Source organism: Arachis duranensis, chromosome 2 (genome assembly GCF_000817695.3).
Source record: "Arachis duranensis cultivar V14167 chromosome 2, aradu.V14167.gnm2.J7QH, whole genome shotgun sequence".
Lineage (NCBI taxonomy): Eukaryota > Viridiplantae > Streptophyta > Magnoliopsida > Fabales > Fabaceae > Arachis > Arachis duranensis.
In genome coordinates this window covers 88,189,131-88,201,510 of record NC_029773.3, presented here as the reverse complement: position 1 = coordinate 88,201,510, position 12,380 = coordinate 88,189,131, and the positions used below count along the sequence as shown (strand labels likewise).

General features: G+C 34.8%; 3 protein-coding genes across 3 annotated transcripts in view; 1 reads left to right on the top strand and 2 right to left on the bottom strand.

The window, feature by feature from the left end:
* Positions 1-716, top strand: part of LOC110278045 (uncharacterized) — a 3,872-nt gene extending 3,156 nt beyond the window's left edge. The window contains exon 4 of the mRNA XM_052257957.1: positions 208-716. Within this exon, the coding sequence (XP_052113917.1) occupies positions 208-716 (509 nt within the window). The remainder of the gene's footprint in view (positions 1-207) is intronic.
* Positions 717-2,629: 1,913 nt separating this feature from the next.
* On the bottom strand, positions 2,630-5,392 carry LOC107475752 (subtilisin-like protease SBT1.1). The gene is given in 3 exon segments (XM_016095403.3): positions 2,630-3,684; positions 3,687-4,967; positions 5,216-5,392. Coding segments are annotated over 3 exon segments (2,286 nt in total). The 5' UTR covers positions 5,223-5,392; the 3' UTR covers positions 2,630-2,686.
* Positions 5,393-7,612: 2,220 nt separating this feature from the next.
* On the bottom strand, positions 7,613-12,084 carry LOC107475826 (subtilisin-like protease SBT4.14). The gene is made up of 11 exons (XM_016095503.3): positions 11,970-12,084; positions 11,800-11,891; positions 11,472-11,569; positions 11,208-11,351; positions 10,685-10,790; positions 9,897-10,410; positions 9,621-9,718; positions 9,295-9,519; positions 9,027-9,135; positions 8,722-8,935; positions 7,613-8,244 (listed from the first exon to the last, which is right to left on the bottom strand). Exons 1-11 carry the CDS (start codon positions 12,066-12,068, stop codon positions 7,712-7,714), a joined length of 2,232 nt encoding a protein of 743 aa, XP_015950989.1. The 5' UTR covers positions 12,069-12,084; the 3' UTR covers positions 7,613-7,711.
* Between the last annotated feature and the right edge of the window lie 296 nt (positions 12,085-12,380).

Sequence of the window (12,380 nt, the reverse complement as noted above, 5' to 3'; positions counted from 1 at the left end):
AATTGGGACAGCTATCTACCTTTGATCGAGTTCTCTTATAATAATAGTTATCAAGCCAGCATTCAAATGGCACCTTTTGAGGCTCTTTATGGGAGAAGATGCAGATCACCTGTTGGGTGGTTTGAAGTTGGTGAGGTTAAGCTTTTGGGACCAAATTTGGTACAAGATGCAGTTGAGAAGGTTCGATAAGAGAACGTTTATTAGCAGCTCAGAGTAGGCAGAAGGCTTATGTTGATAACAGAAGGCGTAACTTAGAGTTTTCAGTGGGTGATCAGGTATTTCTGAGAGTGTCGCCTATGAAGGGAGTGATGAGGTTTGGGAAAAGAGGCAAGCTTAGTCCTCGATACATTGGTCCATTTGAGATACTGGACAGAATAGGTGCAGTTGCTTACCGCTTGGCATTGCCGCCTGAGTTGTCTATGATTCATCCGGTCTTTCATGTATCAATGTTGCGCAAATACCTTCCCGACCCATCTCATGTGCTTGCACCACAAGCCATAGAGCTACAGGAGGATTTATCATTTGAAGAGGAACCAGTGGCTATAGTTGATCGCCAAGTAAAGAAACTACGTTCTAAAGAGATAGCATCTGTGAAAGTTGTTTGGAAGAATCATTCGGTAGAAGAAGCAACTTGGGAAATGGAGGATACCATGCGCGACAAATATCCATATTTATTTGAGTCTGAAGGTAATAATTACATCTATCGTAGTATATAAGTCCAAAATTCGGGGACCGAATTTTTTTAAGGGGGAGAGAATGTTATACCCACAAAAAAAAAAGGAAACAGAAGTGCATAGTCACGTGGGTGGCACATGCCCCCACTTAAACCCCTTCCCCCCTCATTCTCTCGAGCCTTCCCTGATCCCCCCCTCTCTCTTTTATTTTCATTTCCTTCATACAAATCAAAACCAAACCCTCTCTTTTCCTTCATCTCCTCTTCCATTCCATCTTTTTCATTTCAAAATCTTCATCCAACCACAACACACCAGATTTCATTTTACCCTTTTATTTTATCTCTATTTTAATATATCATCTATATTCAAAGTAAATTTTTATTTTTCACAACCCCAAATCAAGAAGCTCATACTAATGAGTGAAGGAAGCATTCAAATTTGAGTTCCAATTATTATTGAGTCTTCAAGGTAACTCTTTGACTCAATAATTAGCCATATTCCCAATTTTTGTCATCTATATATTTATGGGTATGTATAAATCCGAATTAGGGTTATTAGGGGTTAGAAAATTTGGGGCTTTTGTCAAGGTGAGTAAGATTATGTTAATTGACAATAGTAGTAGCTCACAAATATCATTATTGTCATATTTCTAGAGTTGTAGAATTATTGGACATCATTTTGTAGCTCGTTGACGCGTTCAGAGTTGCTTCCGGTTATTTGGAATCAAGTTGTGAGTGGATATTATATCTATAATTGTTTTTAAATATATTATTATCAATATCTATGTTGAATCATTAATTTTGGAGTTTGAAAATATTTTATTATTGTGATTTCTGAATTTTTGAAAATAAATATTGATTTGTGAAACTTACAATTTTATAAAAATACACACGAGATGATATTTATATATTTTGTAAAGTATAAATGTTTTCTTATTTGACTTATTTAAATTTTAATTAAATTTTAGTATGCAATCCTATATATATTGATTTGCTATGGAATTTAGTAGTATGTTATAAGCACTAGAGATTTTTATAAGTGATTTGGTTTGGATTGGTTTGGGAGACTCTGACTAGAAAACCGTAGTTAACGGCGGTTATGACGTTAACCTAGATGCATCTGGCTCAGACCTCAGCTAGCAGGGGCGTTGCTAGCCTAACGTGTAGGCCACACGTTGGATCTGTTATACCGTACGGGCACACTAGAGGAAAGGGCTACCCTTAGAGGTGGAGTCGTCCTAGGTGTGTAATATTTGATTTGATTTGACTTCTGGAATGAGAACTCCCATTTCAGTTCATCCGCTTAACTACTTATCTATTTGTTTGCATAATTAATTCATATAAATTTCTCATCTCTGAAAGGAAAGATAATTTTTAAGGTAAACTCTGTATTGTCTCGTGTGGGTTATAGATGTAATGTTTGCTCACTGAGTTGCAAAACTCACCTTATTATATTCCCATGTTTTTCAGATACAGGAGTCATTCCAGGTTCCATTCCACCCGCCCCTCAGTAGATCTTAGTCATTTTGGTGAGCCCTTCTTCTTTCCAAGGGCTAAGTATTATGTAATGGAACCTTTACTCAAAATTTAGATTATGTCAATGCTCCATATGTCACAGGCAGGATCCTCGTGTGGGTTATGTTATTTTGAATCTTGAACTGTTTAGGTAGTAATTATGATTTGGTTATGTAAGACTTATGGATTTAACTATATACTCTAGTTATCAACTTGATATATATATATGATGCATATTTTGGATATATTTGGTTGTGGATATGGTTGGAATATGTTGTTGTCTTTGGAAATGGATGTTTATTTTTGATATAGGGAGTTAATACTTATATTGGTAAGGTCCTAGAAACAGAGGAGGTTCTGTCCGTTTTTCTGAAAAATTTGGTCGTTTGGCTTATTGAGGGACTTGTCCCTTGAGCGCCAGTTATGGCTGGATTCGGGCCATGACAGTAGATATATATTTCATTAATAATCAAAATGAAATTACAACAATGACAATTGCTATTGCCAGGTTATTGCTATAGGGCTTCTAACATTGTACTTGCCTGACACCCAAGTCAATGATCCAAATGTTGAAGTGTCACTTATTGTCGTTCCTCCATTTGCAACAAAAGTCACACTATAATTCAATTTCTCACCTAATTTTCCAAACCTCAAATTCCTTGGTTCAACCTTAACTGATACTCCATTTGGTTCTTCAACTTTCACTGTATAAGAACTACTAGGATATCCAACATTTGTGACTACCCTCTTGTATGTAACACTAGAATTTGTGCCATTTATGTCAAATGAGACAGAAAATGAAGGGTAGTTTAGGTCACCAAGTTGAAAAAATGTATATTTGGAGCATTTGAAATGACCCTTTGAGATTATAGCAATTTGGGTAGGAGTATAGTTAAGGCTGCACAAGTAGTTTAGGTAATCTTTGTTGGTGATATCATAGACTAACCCTGGATCAGAGGCACATTCTGGGTTGACATGGCCTGAACCAAATGCAAAAGGGTTAGCGAATGCAGATGAGGTGTTTGATGCAATGTCTAAAAGAGGGGAACCTCTGTTGTTCACTGTGTAAGCTGTGGTCATCAGTGCAGATTTGATAGCTGCTGGTGACCAATCTTTGTGCACAGATTTGAGAAGTGCTGCTATGCCGGTAACATGAGGGCATGACATCGAGGTGCCAGAAACTATGTTATATAGCACACTCCTTTTGTCACTCTTGAGCAGGCTTGGAGCAGTTAATGGTGGCCATGAAGCCAAGATGTTCACACCAGGTGCAGTTACATCTGGTTTAATCACATCTGGCCCCACTATACTTGGCCCTCTAGCAGAAAATCCTGCCATAACTGGTGCTGGGTCACCATACGTTGTTCCTATGAATGAAATTGAAGCTGTTGGAGATTTGGCAGAGTGGATGTAGTTTCGAATTGCATTGCTTGCTGAGGCACCTAAGGAAGTTGCTGGCAAAATGTGAGAGTCAGCAAAAAGCTCTTCTCCTTGATTCCGCCTGCCATTTTCACCACCTCGCCCTTTTCAGTTCTGGAATTCATTCCTCGTTCACAAGCAACTATTTTTCCATGGACTAGCTTTGGATCAAGTGAACCTTTGGTGCAAAATTGTGCTGTCCTTTGTGTTCCTGTTGTATTAGCATGCACAAGAGGCAATTGGATTGTCTTGCCATGATACAAAGATGCCCCTTTGAAAACCTGTCCATTCCCTAGCTTCACTTTGGTTGGAAAGCTTCTATCAGTGTAGCTAGCAGCAACAGTGATGATCCACGGTGCAACATTTCCGACGGTTGATTTGAAAGGACCCGAATTCCCTGCAGAGCAAGAAACAAAAACTCCATTTTGAGTTGCCCCAAATGAAGCTATGGCAATACTATCATTGTAATAAGGCTTTGCAATGCCGCCTAAAGAGAGTGACAATATGTCTACCCCATCAGCAACAGCTTGATCCATAGCTGCCAATATATCCGAATTGGCGCAGCCTAGCGGCCAGCATACTTTATAAGCCGCAACTTTTGAGGTATACCTCATTCCACTTGCTGAACCTTTAGCCATGCCGAATAAGCTTGCATTGTTCACCATGTTACCGGCTGCAGTTGAGGCTGTGTGTGTTCCATGCCCTTGAGAATCTCTTGGCGAACGATAATCCAGCGTTTCATTGATTCTCCCGATAACTTTTTCATACCCTTTATAAAAGGCTCTTGCTCCAATTAGCTTCTTGTTACAATTTGAGGCAGAGAACTTGGTCCCTTCTTCACAAGAACCTTTCCATCTAGAGGGTACTTCTGTCAAACCAGTGTCTTGGAAACTGATGTGTTCCGGCCATATACCGGTGTCAAGGATCCCTACGATCACATCAGAGGCCAAACTAGGAGCACTCCAAAGTCCTCTCCCATTTTGTAGGCCAAGAAAATGTGGGGTGTGTGTTGTGTGAAGGGTTAATAGCTCATCAGGCATTGCTGCAAGGAAACCATCAACTTGGTTCAAGTATTCAAGTTGTTTACTTGAAAGATGTGCAGAAAAACCAAACATGTTGGTTTCATAGACATAAAGAAGCTGAGGAGCTATTTCCTCTTCTTCATTTTCTTGCACTGAAACCTCAGTGATGAAATCAATGACAGATTGAAACCATGGTTTAGTGCTGTCTTGTGAATGAATTGAGGATTTGATCTTGGTCTTGTCCATGTGTACTATATATGTCTGTTTGTCCATGATAGCAATTGAATTTGTTACCATTAAGGCCAAGAAAAGTAGCAATGTCCTAGAGGTCATGTTGCCTGCAAAAAAAGGAAAAAATAAAAGAAACAAATCAAACATTTAAATGTCTTTTTTCAAGTTTCTAAATACATGTATGATAAAGGAAGTAAACACAGTGATTTTGACAATGCCCCATATAACCAGTTTTTCTTTCTGTAGGAACATTACTAAAAAGGAAAACTACTTTCATCTCAGCAACAGAGAATGCAAACAATGCAAAGAACAATGTATGCTATGTATTGAGAAGGAATGGAGCTAGATTCCAAACCTTTCATGTTGCCCTTAGCACAAGAACATTGAAGGATGCTATGGGAAGTGAAGGATGCTAATACACTCTTAGCATTGAATCTTAAATAAGAACCTGAAGAAGCTACCAAGGCCTGAAAATGTTGAAAGCTTTGACTTTTTTCTAATACATGTTCATTGCATTTCAACCATGAGTCTACCTTTATCTATTCTTGTCTTCTAATTCACGATTGCATGCTTTCAATTCATTTATAATTATTGATGATAAGAATAATAATAATAATATGCACTTCATATACATATTGTAGTAGGGTAAAAAGTATAATCATGTGCCATTGTATATTAAATTGTAGAAATATTTTTATCTATTCGGTGCCAAATCATATCACTGATCCACCACATTATATCAATGACCATCAAAGTTGCTTCTAATTTTACTTTTAGCATTCTTTTATTCTCTTTGCAGAACCTTTCTTATCTTTTGAGATCATAAGAGTGTTTCTTAGTTGAGGTATCCTTTGATATAGTGTCATGAATATCATAGTTAATAAAGGCACACTTTATAAAGAAAATATTTTATATACTCATTTTTATGTCATACATTAGGCTAATAATACATGTAGGATCTTACTTTCATGAACATCCATTGAATCAATGTTACAACTGCTGGGATGTTGTTGTAAAGTGCTTGATATGATGGCATTGCCTACTTATTCCAAGTTAGTGGAGTTATGGTATTGTCAGAATGAGACCCCAAAAGGGTTTATGCCTCTGAACATCATTTAAGAATGTTTCCAAGTGGGGTGGCAGATAATTGAAGTATTGGTTTTCATTAGCTCTCACTCTCATGACATCTCTTTTAGCATGCTTACATTTATGTCATAGGCTCATAGCTAGCTTTCATCATTGTAACACCAATTTCTAGCTTTCTAAGTAAGGCATACATAAAAAAGCCAAAGCCAGCAATTGTTGTATAATTTCGATTTAATATTTAAAATATTTTAATATTATAATTTTGAGTGAACCAATTAATTTTAAAAAGAATAAACTATCAAAATAGTATCCAAAAGTTTACATTGTTGACAAAAAAAATTTTAAAAAATGCTACCAATAATTTTTTTAAAAAATTTAAAAATACGATAAAAAAAACTAGATATTAAATATATATTCTAAAAAAAGACTTTAAAGTTAAGATTTTGATGCAAATTTTTTTAATCATTATTAAAAAAAAGATTTGTTTTTCTTAAAAATTAGTAATTTTATGTTAAATGGATTTTTTTAAATTGTGAATGACCACATTTTTTTTGAAAAATTTAAATATTAAATTTTTCTCCGATATTTTTTGTACATTTGTTGCCACAAAAATTCAGATCAAATGGATAAATTGTTTGTTAAATACAAAAAATTTTTTGCCACTTACAAAAAAATATAATATTTTATTTTTGTTGTATTTTTAAATCATTTAGGAACTATTTTATGGATAATATCTTTCAGGTATCGAATTGGTAGTTAATCTTGTTAAAAAAATTCGATTAAATCAAATAATTTTACAATTTAAATCTTGTTATAATTTTATATTTTACGTATTTAATTTATTCTTTCAATTTTATATAAAATTTTGATTTATTTTACGTGAGTGATCATTGTATAGTTTGACCTTTGTGAGAACTTTTAGCTAGCCATTCCTTTGAGTTCAATTTAAGGGATTCCTCATTCACGAGCTGCAAGTTATTATTGAGGGTGTGAAGTGAACATGCACACAACTCCTCCATTCCATATAGATGTCTTTTCAATCATAGTTCTATTTTTATATATACTTAAACATGCTTTTAATCTCCTAAACCATCACGTTCTTTTCATTTGTTTTATGTTTCTAAAAAAAAAAAGTTAATAAAAAAAATAAAATTCATTTAGTCCCTCAAATTATATCCATTTAAGAGTGAAATTATTACAAAACATTTATTAATGTTGCAGGTGTAAGGAACGTATGAAGTTAGTCCCATATTAAAGAAAGTAAGGAAGAGTAAGGAGTTTATAAGATGAGAGACCCATTAACTTATTATTTAAAAGTTTTGAGTTAGATGTGGTGTCTTCTAATTTTATGTTTTCTTACTTTGATTCCTTCCCGAAGTTTCTCACATAACTGATTTTGGATTTTCTCTATTTTGTTTGGTTTAAATCCTAATCTTACAAAATCATTTTGGGTGATTTTTTTTCTCTTTTACATTTTAGCAAAACATTTTTAGAAAAATCACCATACAAAGTAGAAAGTACCTGGTATCTAAATAAATCATTTTTGTTCTTATAGGATCAATAAATTCCCTATAGTAAGCCACTTCAATTTGGTTCTTCTACCCTGTCCTGAATTTCTTGATCATATATATAGAAATCAAATTGAATATCATGGAAAATCATTACCAACACAAACTAACACTTTCATTTGATTATTCACAAGACAATGTATTAGACAATTTCAGATTTAACATGTACACATAAAACCGAATTAAAATGTCAAACTTTAAGGACTATAGATTACAATAGGGCTCCTAACAATGTAACGTGGACTTCTCCAAACAAGAGAGCCAGACACAACTTTCATGCTTGCCATTGTTTTTGCTTTCACCACAACCTTGAAGCTCCTTTGTTGCATAGCCTTTGAGAAAACAAGGCTACTTGGCTTAACTGTAATTTCCAGTCCCTTAGGAGCTGTGATGGTTGCATTGAAGATTGTTGGAACAGGACCAACATTGGTCACTCTTCTCCTAAACACACCAAGGGTTGTTTCTTTGTCTTTTTTCACATTGAATTGTATTGTAGGGTAGTTGATAGCATCATGGCCAAGTCCTGGTACCAAAGAGGTGCAATTTATAGAGTGTCCTACTAGTACTGATAAATTGGAACCATTGTAGCCCTCATGGCATAGGAATTGGATGTAACCAAGGTCGTCCATGTCATAGATTAGACCGGGGTTGACGGCTTTGGTTGGGTTTATTTGACCAGCGCCGAAGGCGAATTCGGCCTCCTTGTCAACTCTCTTGCTCATAGGTTTAGCTTCAAGAAAACAACATTGGCAAGTCAAGCAATCTTAAAAGATATGATGTTTATGACTTGAGGCACAAGGCATTCAGGTTTTGCATAAATATTTAGTTTGTTTGCATTAAGATAACACCTCAATTTGTAACTTATATTTTGTAAGGTATTTCAATCATTAATTGGTTGAATATTAATCAACCATCATTATTTTAAAGATATATCGTGTGAAATCATTCAAACATTAGCAAAAATTCAATCTTAATATGGTTGGTCTTTTGAGTCTGCTTTAAAACAAGATTACTAATTATCTAATCTTGGAGTAATAAGACTTGTCTGCTTCTAATTTTTGACCAAATAGTTCATCTTCTAGAGACTAAAATAAAGCATACTTGCAATTTCGATTTTCGAAGACCAAATTAAACATTTACTCTAGACTAACTTGTTTTTATAGGTTCAAAATACTTTAAAATCAAAATTTTTCTTAACAATTTTCACCTGTGGTAATAATGGCAGATCTGATAGCAGCAGGAGTCCAATCCGGGTGAAAAGATTTGACATATGCTGCTACTCCAGCAACATGAGGGCATGACATGGAAGTTCCTGACATTAGAGTGAATTCTGAGAATTGAGTATCTCCTTTCAAACCAGTTATTGATTTCCTTAGTGTATAAGATGCCAATATGTTAACTCCAGGTGCTGCTATATCAGGCTGCATCAAATTTTATTAATTCATCCAAAGTCTAGAAACTATAAATAATAATGCATGAAAATGTACTATTATATATGCAACTAAATGGTACCTTGAGAATGTTTTTGGAACCTGGATTTGGACCCCTTGATGAAAATGAAGCAGTAAATGGAGCTGGTCTTTTTACTTCATGGCTCTTAAGTATCACTGCTGATGGTGATCTTAATTGGACAACAAATTCATCCAATATTGTTAAATAGTTATTACAAGTTGACGAAAATGATTAAATTAAAGGCGAAATTTATTCTCTGGGATGACAGCAGATATCTGTAAGCGAAAATTCTTTGTTTAGAAGAAACTTAATGATAAAATTGTTATACCTTGTTGACTTTATATAAGTGGTAATACTTTGACCTATGGTAGTATTAACAATAGTAGCAGGAGCCATGAAAATTTGGGCAACTTCAGGAAATTGTTCATTTTCAAGTATAGTTCCAATTCCTCCATACCCTTTGATAACACCTTCAGTTCCACCAGTTCCTTGTTTGCAGTATACAATCTTTCCTTTCACCTTTTTTGGGTCTAAAGAGTCTTCAAAACAGAAGCTGTCAATGCATTTAAAATGTTCCTTTTGAGTTTTTTTTATTGCCAATTTACAAAGATTAATTAACTATAGATTTTATGGACAAACATGAAGAAAATTCACCTAGCACTGTCCATGCTATCAGAGTTTTTGGCTGCATCAACACCATTGATTAGAGGGTACTCTTTTTGTTTTGGACTAAAAGTGGTTACGCCTGCCCCCTGCATAGTTATCATAGTTGGTATACACAAATTTTTGTGACATCATTTTAGTTCTTAGGAAAAAAAGTTACATCAATTTATCAGCTGAAATATATGATTGTAAACTCTATGCATTTTTTATGGTGAAATTAGTCTTGTTAGTATCAAATTCTAAATGAGAAACAAAGAAAAAACTTACAGAAACATTCTTTCCATTCCCCAACTCTATAGTACTTTTGAACTCCCTATCAATGCCACTAGCTGCAACTGTCACAATCCACGGCGCAGTATTCGTGACAGTCCCCATAGCCGGGCCATCATTTCCGGCCGAGGCCACAGTTATTATGCCATTCCTCATGGCATGAAATGCTCCAATTGCAATGGAGTCCTTCAAATAATTTGTGTCCCCTCCACCTATTGAAATTGATATGACATCCACACCATCATGGATAGCTGCTTCAAATGCAGCTAACAAGTCCATGTCAGCACATCCACTGCTCTGCCAGCAGACCTTGTAAATGGCCAGCCTGGCCGATGGAACTGCGCCGCGAGCAGTTCCTTCGGCCAAGCCCAAGAGACTTGCTTTAGGGACAAGACTTCCTGCTGCTGTTGAAGAAGTGTGAGTTCCATGCCCATTAACATCTATGGGAGACAATATATCTTCTGGATCTTCCATTTTATCAAGCTTGAAGTATCTTGCTCCTATAAGCTTGCTTCAAGTTTGTAATCATCATAGAGAATGAAACAAATATATCAGCAATAGTTAGATAAAACTAGTAGTATCATTCTAATGCTTAAGTCCAATAGTTCTTGTTTAGTTGGTTTATTTTTTCAACCACTTTTGTAATAAACCAAAGCAAACTAAGGTTTAGTTGCTTATACTTTAATTAAAATTAGACAACCAATGATATAGACACTAGAGATTGATATTCATATGTCAAATTCACACATTGAAAGTAAAGTAAGACATAGAGATAGGGATGTTACTTATTGCAGCCTGAAAAATTAGCAAAGTGATCACAAGTTCCTTTCCATTTAGCTGGTGGAGGACCAAGTCCATTGTCCTTGAAGCTTTGAAACTCTGGAGTAACCCCTACCCTCACCATCACCAATATGAAGAGACATAGATACAGTGTTTAGCAGTTACATTTTTAAGTTGTAGAAATACCATTTATGTACTACTATCTCTGTTTCAAAATAACTGTCAATTCAAACAACCTGGTAGGATAAATAGTCCAAATATATTAATATTTTAAAGTACATGCAACTTTCCACAAGTTAACAGTTAAATGAATACTCACATGCAATTGTCTTCATGTGAAATTGATAGATAAGAGCCGTTAAATAACAATTTAATCAAACATGTCAAATCATCTAATAAATTCACATGAAGACACCTGCGTGTGAGCTTCCACCTAACAGTTATTTTGAAACGGAGAAAATATTTGACATCAAGAACCATGGGAATGCAAGTAATGAAAATGAGAATAGGAAGAAAGCTAGTATGAACCTGTGTCCAAAAGCCCTACAATGGTGTCACTCTCTGACTGCAATTTTCTCTTAGCAGTCAAAGGTAATCCAATGAAGTCCCATGATCTTGTTGTGTGCAGTTTGTGATACCGATTTGGAAACACTGAAAGCACTTCATCCTTGGCTAAACAGTTTATAACAAACAAAAATTAAAAACTAAAAAAGTGTTAAAAAAATGACTATACAAATAATACACTATTATTTATACAAATATGAAAGAATATGGGTGGAAAATATGACATGCCAGATAACTTTTTGGCTTCATCCTCAGAGAGTTTAGCAGCAAATGCATTAAAACTCTTTGTGTAGCTGTATACCAAGGATTCTTTGGCTTCAATGTGGCTGCCAATAAAATAGTAAAAGAGATTTATTTGAGACACTAAGTAGAACAAGCCTTAATTTTATTCTAATCTTTTGGTCTTGACAGAGCAACAATTATCTAATTAACTTTAGTATCAGAAACTCGACTAATCCGACCAATAAAAACAAGGTCTGATAAGGGGGACAAGTGTCCGAGTAGCTCGGATTTGAAGAGTGAAGAGCAAGAAAGAGTTGAAAATTAACAAGGCTACCTTTCTTTAACAGTTGATAGAACATTTAAATGTGCCTCATGTGCATTGTCTCTAATAAGAGGATGATCTCTTAAGAAAACAATGTAAAAGTTCTGCAGACAAGAATTCTACTTCATTAGTAAAGAAAAAAAGTATCAAAATAATATCATAATCAATGAAAAAAGCATTGCCTTTTGCTCAACACCATTAACTTCAGCATTGCTCAGTAGGATCAAAAGCAATGGAAGCCAAAGAAGAGAAGAAAAGTTGGTAAGTTTATGTGAAAACATTTTTAGTACAGTGACATGTTATTCTCCAAGAATAAGCTTAGCTTATATACCATTAGAAATCACAAAAGAAAAAGGATAAGGATCAAGGTTCCAAACATTTTGCTTCTTTGCATACAAATAATTAAATCAAGTGTTTTGGTAAAAGGGAAACTTGTAAGACAGATTAGAGAATTTCTTATTCCTTCTTTGGCAGAACAGTCAATGTATGTAAAATTTATATGTATATCTAACATGATTGCTTCTTTAGGAGAAACTTCTATTAACATTCTCATTTTCATAATGTTTATTATTAGTCCTTATCACTTTTAGTTA